The sequence below is a fragment of the Otolemur garnettii genome, unplaced genomic scaffold, assembly GCF_000181295.1.
Source record: "Otolemur garnettii isolate 467f Iridium unplaced genomic scaffold, OtoGar3 scaffold00181, whole genome shotgun sequence".
Taxonomy (NCBI): Eukaryota; Metazoa; Chordata; class Mammalia; order Primates; family Galagidae; genus Otolemur; species Otolemur garnettii.
Window position 1 is genome coordinate 2,939,699 of NW_003852576.1, and position 9,752 is coordinate 2,949,450.

At 38.2% G+C, this 9,752-nt stretch overlaps 1 protein-coding gene and 1 non-coding gene across 2 annotated transcripts in view; both read left to right on the top strand.

Moving 5' to 3' along the window:
• The window catches only part of TMEM33 (transmembrane protein 33), a 25,414-nt gene extending 16,716 nt beyond the window's left edge, over nucleotides 1-8,698 (top strand). The window contains exons 6-7 of the mRNA XM_003800700.3: nucleotides 1,453-1,536; nucleotides 7,003-8,698. Coding sequence (XP_003800748.1) covers nucleotides 1,453-1,536; nucleotides 7,003-7,132 — 214 coding nt within the window. The 3' untranslated portion in view covers nucleotides 7,133-8,698. The remainder of the gene's footprint in view (nucleotides 1-1,452; nucleotides 1,537-7,002) is intronic.
• Nucleotides 1,088-1,191, top strand: LOC111721761. Its single transcript, XR_002770782.1, has one exon. It is a non-coding gene; the product is annotated as a small nucleolar RNA U13 (small nucleolar RNA).
• Nucleotides 8,699-9,752: the final 1,054 nt, after the last annotated feature.

The window sequence follows — 9,752 nt, forward strand, 5'->3', positions numbered from 1 at the left end:
ACTCTGTCTCTGGGAAAAAAACGAAAAACCACATTTAGCATCTTAATATATTTTCTCCAAAATTAATTTTAAAATACAGTTGTAATAATATGTATAGTTTGGATCGTTGTGGCTCACACGTATAATCTTAGTACTCTGGAAGACTGAGGCAGGTGCATCGCTTGAGCTCAGGAGTCTGAGACTAACCTGAGCAAAGGGAGACCCCCGTCTCTACTAAAAATAGAAAAACTAGCCAGGTGTTGTGGTGGGCACCTGTAGTCCCAGGCTCCTCAAGTGGCTGAGATAAGATTTTTTTTTTTTAAAGACAGTGTCACTGTGTCACCCTCAGTAGAGTACTATGGTGTCACAGCTCACAGCAACCTCACACTCCTGGGCCTAAGCAATTCTCTTGCCTCAGCCTCCCAAGTAGATGGGACTACAGGTTCCTGCCCCAACGCCCGGCTATTTTTTGGTTGCAGTTGTCATTGTTGTTTAGCAGGCCTGGGCCGGGCTCTAACCTGCCAGCCACAATGCACGTGGCTGGTGCTCTACTCATTGAGCCTTCAGTGAATATCTTAATCCAGATAGTTTTTCTCAGGGAAGAATTCTAAACTTGGAATTATAAAAATATATATATATATTATATATATGTATATTTACGTATATAAATATGTATGTGTGCATGTGTTATAAAAAATATATATATTGGGTGGCGCCTATGACTCAAAGTAGTAGGGCACTGGCCCCATATGCCAGAGGTGGCAGGTTCAAACCCAACCCCGGCCAAAAAGCGCAAAAAAAAAAAAAATACATATATATAAATATTTTATTTATTTATTTATAACATGCACACACACACATATATAAAAAAAACTTTTGGGATGTTATACTTGTGCTTTTTTTTAACCAAGAACAGTAATTAATATAGGTTATGCAGATTTTCTACTGTGCCAGTATCATTTTATTCAGGTTTGTTTATATAAAGTAAGCCACTTTTTATTTGAATATCATATGAAGCTTTAAAACTTGATTTCATTAATTATGGTAATTACAGAATTATTTATGTAACATTTTCAGATTTATTTAGTATTTTATAATTTCATGGTTTATCCTTTTGTAGTTCATGAGCATGGGTATTAGAGTCTTCATGCTCAAGTTTGAGATGTCCATCCCTCAAACTGTGTTTGACCTCAGCACATTACCAGTCTGACGTGAAGAGAGAAAAAAACTTTAGAATAGTACATACATGAGTACATTTATAAAAATGTAAACAGTAGCAATTTAATTTACTTTACCAATCATGTATATTCTTTTATTGCCCTTTTAAGAGTAACTCAGATTTAGGTATGCGTTTACTGTGACCGTTTGATGAATAAAGGTACACATATCCTCCAGTTGAATTGCCTTTAAGTTTTGGCAGTGTGCATATGAATTGATAATGTATCTTTATCACCTTCTATTTGTTTATTTCAGTGGTCAAGGAAGTTTGCTCCAGCCTTTTATATACTATAGGTTCCTTACTCTTCGATACTCCTCTCGAAGAAATCCATATTGTCGGTAAGTTGTTGATTAGTTTAAATTTTATTTGTTCAGAGTATGATAAAAATATAGTAATTAGAATTCTTGCTGATTATGTTAGAAGTGAGAAGCAAGTAATGTTTTTGTGAATTTAAATTTTAGACCTTAGAAGTGACTGGGGTTGATGAGGATGTAGTTTTATTTCTTTTCAGAAACTAAGACTGGAGTTAGCTTGACCACCTCTGAAGCACTTTGGGAATTTAAAAATACATATAACATAAGTTTCACTTTCTAGGAGCTCTCCTAGTTGAAGAAACAAAAACACATGTCAAATAATAAAATAAAGGAACAATAGTTTAGGATACAGTATTCAGAAGCCAGTACATAAGAAATTACCGTGTTTACTTTATTGTATCAATACTGTAGTCCTCGGAAGGGAGAAGTCACTGGGCTAGAAGATAGATTTGCTCAGGGAGTTTTCACAAAATAGATTTAAATTTGCTCTGGAAAGGGTAAAGTCTTTGAATAGACAGCAATAGTAGGGAGAACATTTTAGATAGGGAGACGGTAGGCACAAGAGGAGTTCACAGGGAAGAAGGTACAAGCCTTACTTGAGGGACACTGATAGACCTACTTGACTCTACTAAGGATGATGAATGATGATCTGGAGCTGAGATTAGAAAGCTATATTGGGCTATATAATAAAGCTTCTTGAGTAAGAAGGGTAGGAGGTTTGGAGTTTAACTATTAAGTATCTGGGCCATGATAGTTTTGACATGGTCACTCTTCTGATAGCCTGTGTAGAATACTTTGGAGCAGAAAAATGGGGAAGCAGAGAAATATCTTAGGAAATTACTATAGTTTTTAGGAATGGAGGCTTAAATTAATATATATTAAATTATGCATTCTAATCTCAAATACTAGAGGAAAAGCTAAAATGAATAGCTGTTTTAGCAGTGTTTTGAATGTTATTCAGGTACTGTGTTGACATAGTTTTTATTTTCTATTTTAATAGTAGAATTCAGCCAGAAATACAGTGAGTATATTAAAATGATCTGTATATTTTCACAAGTATAGTAAAAATAACTGAATCTGAATGCTGACCTATTATTAACCAGAGATTTGACTTTAGGCAAGTTATTTAAAATTTTAATTTCTTCATTGGTAGAGGAGGTAACCTCCTGGAGGTGAAGTGAAGTTGTGTTTAAAGTAATTAGACTCTCTGAAGTTGTCAGTAGTTTATTCTCCATATTCTATGATCTGATTCTCCTTTAGGACATTTTTGTATCCTTTAGACAGTGTCTTTATGTGATGCTGCCTGAAATACAGCCAGTCTCTAGTAGCAAAGTAATATTCATTTTTGCTTGATTCCATGGTATTTTGCCTTTTTTCTTCTTGGTCTCCATATTAATTTCAGACATTATCTTCTTGAACCCCATCCTGACATCCATTTTTTCATCAGCAAATTTATTTTTCTGTGCTGCTATATATTTCCTTCTCCACTTCCTTTTTCTCCATATAGCTGGAAATCATACTGGTATGTCTAGAAGTTTAGTTTTCAGTACACTGAAAAAGAAAGGGTAGGCTCGGTGCCTGTGGCTCAAGTGGCTAAGGCGTCAGCCACGTACACCTGAACTGGCGGGTTCAAATCCAGCCCGGGCCAGCCAAACAACAGTGATGGCTGCAACCAAAAAATAGTCGGACGTTGTGGCGGGCGCCTGTAGTCCCAGCTACTTGGGAGGTGGAGGCAGGAGACTCGCTTGAGCCCAGGAGTTGGAGGTTGCTGTGAGCTGTGATGCCATAGCACGCTACCCAGGGCAATAGCTTGAGGCTCTGTCTCAAAAAAAAAAAAGAAAAAGAAAGGGTAGTAGTAAATCAAAATAATACAAATACGCACTAAGCAACTTCAAGATCTTTCATCAAAGCAGTGGAAAGGAAATAGAAAATATTTGAACTTATACCTAATGAGAAACAGTCTATAAAACTACATTTTCTACACTACGCTTTTTTTTGTTTAATGGTTTTGTACCATTTTGCTTACTATGATATGTATTCTCAGGTTGGTGCTATCAGTCCTTAGTAGATGTCTAGAGCAGATAGTTTATAGCTTTGTTGTCCAATACAGCACACTGGCCACATCTAACCATTTAAATTAATTAAAATTTGTAAAATTTAAACCTCAGTTCTTGAGACTAACTGCAGTTGGAGTGGTCAGAAGCCATGTGCTGTTGGTGGCAGTTGTGTTGGACAGCACAGATACACAGCATTCTGATAAATGTCGCTTTCAGGCTGAAAGTTCTATTATCAGCCTGGCTCTGTGACTTGGTCTGTGCCAGTGATAGAGCCAGTAATAAAAGAAATAGCCAGCCCTGGTACAGTGGCTCATACTTATAATCCTAGCACTCTGGGAGGCCAAGGCGGGTGGATTGCTTGAGCTCATGGGTTCGAGACCAGCCTGAGCCAGTTTAGAGCGAAACCTCATCTCTAAAAATAAGGCGTTCTGGCAGGTCCCTATAGTCCCAGCTACTTGGGAGCCTGAGGCAAGAGGATCGCTTGAGCCCAAGAGTTTGAGGTTGCTGTGAGCTGTGATACCACAGCACTCTACCAAAGGCGACAAAGTGAAACTCTCTCTCTCAAAAAAAAAAGAAATAGCCATTTGACTTTAGATAAGTTATTGACCTCCTGAGGTTTCATTCCTTTTAAAGACTGAGTCTGAGTTCTGGCCCCTGGGTGCCTGAAAGTGCTCAGCACACCACTCGCGTTAACTGTTACTTGAGCTCAGGGAGTATACCAAGAAATGGTAATGACCTGTGCCCAGAAAGGTGGATAGTAGAAAGGACGTGGATTTTATTTTGAGGTAGGGAGATTGTAACATTGGAGGGGTTGGAAACCCCCGTAATGAAATTTGAGAAATAATTGCAGGCTCACTAAAAGGAGAAAAAGATGACCTTGGTTTGGAGACAGAGTAGTCTAGAGCCTGAACTAATCCAATACTTAAGGAAAAAGGGAACAAATCTGAAAGATACTTAGTACATAGGATACTAGGGCAAGTGCTCGTTTTTCCAGATATCATTCCTGTCTTTGTGTGAGAGCATATTAAAGACTTTTTTAAAAGTACATTTCTTTTCTAACTATAAACCTAAAACAAGATACAGAAAGATAGAGTAGGAGTTACCACATCTTTATGCAGGTTGAATCAGCACATAGATGAAAAGAGTGAATAGTTAAAATTACACTCACTCTTAGTGATTCCTAAAATCACTTAGAAATAGCAGTACATATATGTGATTTTGTGTATACTAGCCTGTGTGTATACGTGATGTGTGTAGTATGTAATGAAGAGTACCTTGTAGACAACAAGCACAGTTTAGGCAAAGGGAAAGTCCATAAACTGTTTTGTGTGCAAACATGCAACATAATTCAGTGACAGGAGTTATGGCAGGGAGCACAGGAGATGGACAGAACACTAGATTGAGACCAGATTGTGGAAGGCAGTCGATGTTAGCTTGAGGAGTTGGGCTTTAGTCTGAAGGCAAAAAAGAGTCATTTTAAATAGTAGAATGACCTAAGAGGTAACTTTTATGGAGCATCTTCTGTATTCTCTCACTTAAACTTCACCACAACTGAGGCTTGGGTGCCATGCCCCACTTGGGAGGCCAAGCCCGCAGGATTGCTTGAGGCCCGGAGTTCAGTACCACCAATGTGGGCAACACAGCGGGATACCAGCTATTTAAAAAAATTTTTTAATCCGTTGGGCAGGGTGAGGTGCATCTGTCTTAGCTACGTGGGAGGCTGAGGCAGGAGGATGGCTTGACCCCAAGAGTTCAAGGTATTAGTAAGCTATGACTGTACCATTGCACTCCAGCCTAGGCAACAGAGTAAGACCCTGTCCCTAAAAAAATAAGATAATAACAACAAAATTCACCACAATTCTATGAAGTATGTGTTGTTATTTTACACATGAGGAAATCTCTGAGAGATCTGTTCATTTAGGGAAATGGTGGGGTTGACCATGTTGTATACTTCTTCATGTTCTCTTTTTAAAAACTATTTTAATTTTCTAGAGTTAAATGTGATGTGATTCTACTATAAGCAAAAAAAAAGATAATCCCTAACCACAGTCGTCAGAGGTAGCCTTTATTAAATGCCTTGTTAGACGAATGTTTCCACTCAAAAAGAGACAGAGGTGTTGGGTTTGAGAATTTCGTTGTGTATTTCGTGTGTCCGTGCAGTGCATTCTAGTTATTTCTTTTACTTTCTCAAATTCGCTAATGGCTGTGGTAAATTCCTTCATCAGCATTTGCACACCTCAGAGGTACTGTGGGTTCATTTCCAGACCACACAATCAAGTTAATATTACAGTAAAGCAAGTCCTGTGAATGTCTTGGTTTCCCAGAACATATAAAAGTTATATTCACACCATACCATGGTCTGTTCTGTGCAAAAGCATTGTGTCAGAAAACGGGAACATTGTGGCTGGTTTGATCCTTATTTATAGAGTCCACCAAAACTTTCTCCATGTAATCAACAAGGCTTTTCTGATTTCTTACCCACATGTTCAGTGGCGTGGCATTTTTAATTTCCTTCGTGAACTTTTCCTTCACATTCACAAGAGGCCTGGCTTTCGGCCTGTCTCAGCTGTAGGGATACTTTGTTCACTTAGCTTAATCATCTCTAGGTTTTGATTTAAAGTGAGAGGTATATGACTCTTCCCCTTTCGCATGAACACTTAGAGGCCATGGGCAGGTTTTTAATTTGCACGATCTCAATATAGTTGTATCTCACAAAATAGAGAGGTCTGAGGAGAAGAGAGAGAGACAGAAAACAGTCTCTTGGAGCAGCCGGAACACACACAACACTTTTTTTTTTTTTTGAGACAGAGCCTCAAGCTCTCCCCCTGGGCAGAGTGCCATGGCATCTCAGCTCACAGCAACCTCCAACTCCTGGGCTCAAGCGAGTCTCCTGCCTCAGCCTCCTAAGCAGCTGGGACCACAGGCGCCCACCACAACACCTGGCTATTTTTTGGTTGCAGCCATCATTGTTGTTTGGCAGGCCCAGGCTGGATTCGAACCGCCACCCTAGGTGTATGTGGCTGGCGCCCCAGCTGCTTGAGCCACAGGCGCCGAGCCCACAACACATATTGATTCAGCTCATCGTCTTCATGACACAGTTTGTGGTGTCCCGAAATAGTTCCCATACTCGGTCAAAGATCACTAATCACAGATCACCCTAACAGTTACAGTAATAATGAACACGTTTGAAGCATTGCAAGATAACCCCCCAGAACCCCCCAAAACGTGACAGAGAGACCTGAAATGAGCAGGGTCCATTGGAAAGATGGGCTTATGTAGTCTTGCTTTACTCCGCATTGCCACAAACCTTCAATTTGTTAAAAAAAAAATGTGATATCTGTGGCGTGCAGTAAAGGGAGGTGCTGTGAAACAAGGTCTGCCTATATGTTGCTTTTTCCTTGTATTTCTGAAAGAAAACTGTTTTATTTTGCAGGACTCTGTTTAATGAACTGAGGATTGTCGTTGAACACATTATAATGAAACCTGCCTGCCCTCTGTTTGTGAGAAGACTTTGTCTCCAGAGCATTGCCTTTATAAGCAGACTGGCACCGACAGTTGCATAGTTTACCATGCAGTCGAGCTGTACATACAATACAAGCATTATTAGCAGCTGGTACTTCTGCTAGGGGTTGTAATTCCAGGTGTTACACTGACCTCAATCCAATTTACATAATTTACGTAAATGCATCTCAATGGAAAAATAATCATTTTCCTAGCATGTTAAATCAAGCTTAAAAAGTTTTGAGTAAATTTTTCTATGCTGTGTTGCTAATGGTCAAGGAAGTTTGTATCTCGTGATAAAAATTACCAGTTTTCTTTTTTAGATACTGTTGTGCCTACATCATGAAATACATTTATTTCTCTGGTAAAAATAACTCTAAATTTTGTTTCAGTATAGTTAGTAACCTGAATTTGGCATGAGTTAAGGTAATATTAACATGACAATTTGGTAGATTTTGAGACAGTATTCTTCCATTTAGTAATTTTGGTTCATAATTTTAACAGAAGCACTTCTCACTGTATTTAACTTTCAGTTGTTGCTGAATTGACTTTGTGCTGCTGAATTCTGTATGTACCTTATGCTCTGACCTACAATTTTATTTCTATGATTCCTGCTGTGGCTTTGAGTATTTTTTAAAAGACTCAATTTGTAAGCCTTTTATCCAATTGGATAAATAAATACTTGGGTCACCTAACCATTTTACAATAGAAAGCAGTAACACAGATTTCCTTTCATAGACCCGCTGAGTAACATTTCTCAAATAGGAAGTCCTTCTCTTACAATATGGACACATAGGTTATTAGTATTATTATAATTCATAGAATTACCTAGTTCAGATTCCTGACGGGAAATTTTCTGTTTCTTAGGCTTGAAGTTTTATAGACGGTTGTAGCAGTTTAGATGCCTTTTGAAAAGAATGTAACTGAAGATTGATCATTTGACTATACTCGTGTCTGTTCTGAAGTACTAATGAGAAGCCTCCTGTAGATTACATATTTACATATCAAATCTGATTGACAGGTTGAATGGAAGGGTTGATAGGTGAGCTGATTGACTGGGAATGGACTGGGGGAGGACCTGTGGGGTGGGGGAATAATGGCATTTCAGTCTTGTAATAGAAAATTTGGGGGAATTCAATATATTATGCAACTGTGATTTGGGTTGTATAATGTGTTCTGTTCATTGAGCTCCCATAAATTCTTTCATGGAATTCATGCTGATCCTCATGACTTTTGCACGATTGGGAATGTGTAAAACATTGCACAGTTGTAGTACTGAGTAACAGTGGTTTTGTAACCAATTTTCCTCTGTCTGCATGTAATTTGGATTTCTCAGATACGTTTATTAGTAACTTACCAGTAACATCAGTTTTCTTTCTGTTCAATTTCTTAATCTTTAGAAAAATTATATACTTAAGGTAGATTACAAGAAAAATTCTACTTGATAGCTCAGCTAGAACCGCCTATTTTTATATTTTTGTACTATTTATCCACTAAGTTGGAGAAGCAGCCTCATAACCTGCAGTTGGTTTTGTGTCTGTCTGGTGAGCCTCCTTATCACTATACGTGTAATCTGATGGTTTAAACTAACTTTCTAGAGCAATAAATTGACTATAATGTCAAGTAAACATACTACTGATTTCTAATTATGTTTTTAAAAATTGAATCTAGAAGGAAATTTTGGCAGCTGAAGGCTTGTTTTGGAGTAATTAGGGGATGTTTTTTCTATAATTTTTTTTTCCTGGTGATTTTACATTTACAGAAGAGTTTGAAAAACATACAGAGTTCTTGCATAGCCATTATTGTTTCCTCTGTGTTAACATCTTGCATAATTTTAGTAGAATGTGTATCCAAAGTAAGAAGTTAACCCCAGCACAATATTAACTAAAGAACAAAACTTAAATCCACCAGTTTTTCCATTTTTTGTTTTCTTTTTGTGTCCCCTATTTTCCCCATGATTGCCTTTTACTTTTAAAGATTTATGGAAGTTTGTTTCTGGTTTGAGTTTTTCCTCTTTATTTTGAAAGATTTCTTTTTAAAGGAAATGATTCATGTTGGAGCTGGGGGGTTTTTGTGTTTGTTTTGTTTTGTTTCTTCGAGACAGTCTCACTCTGTTGCCCAGGCTGAAGTACCATGGCATCAGCCTATCTCACAGCAACCTCAAACCCCCGAGTTCAAGGGATGCTCTTGTCTCAGCCTCCTGAGTAGCTAGGATGACAAGCACCTACCACAACACCCTGATAATTTTTCAATTTTTAGTAGAGATGGGGTTTTACTCTTGCTCAGGGCTGGTCTCAACTGCCTGAGCTCAAGGGATCCTGCCGCCTCAGCCTCCCAGAGTACTAGGATTAGAGTCATGAGCCCTCACCTCCAGCCAGTTTATGTTGGTTTTAATGAAAAGAATTTTCATTAAAATCACTACAATATAAAATACTCTGCGTTAAATCAAGGCTTTTTATCACACAACAGGATATTTCTGATATGCTGATGTTCGGACTGAATGAAAACATAAATTTGTTTCTTAAAGGAGGGCTCAATATATAATTTAAATACTCTTAAACTCACAAAAAAATAAATATTATGGCTCGGCGCCTGTGGCTCAAGCAGCTAAGATGCCAGCCACATACACCTAAGGTGGCGGGTTCGAATCCAGCCCGGACCCACCAAACAACAATAATGGCT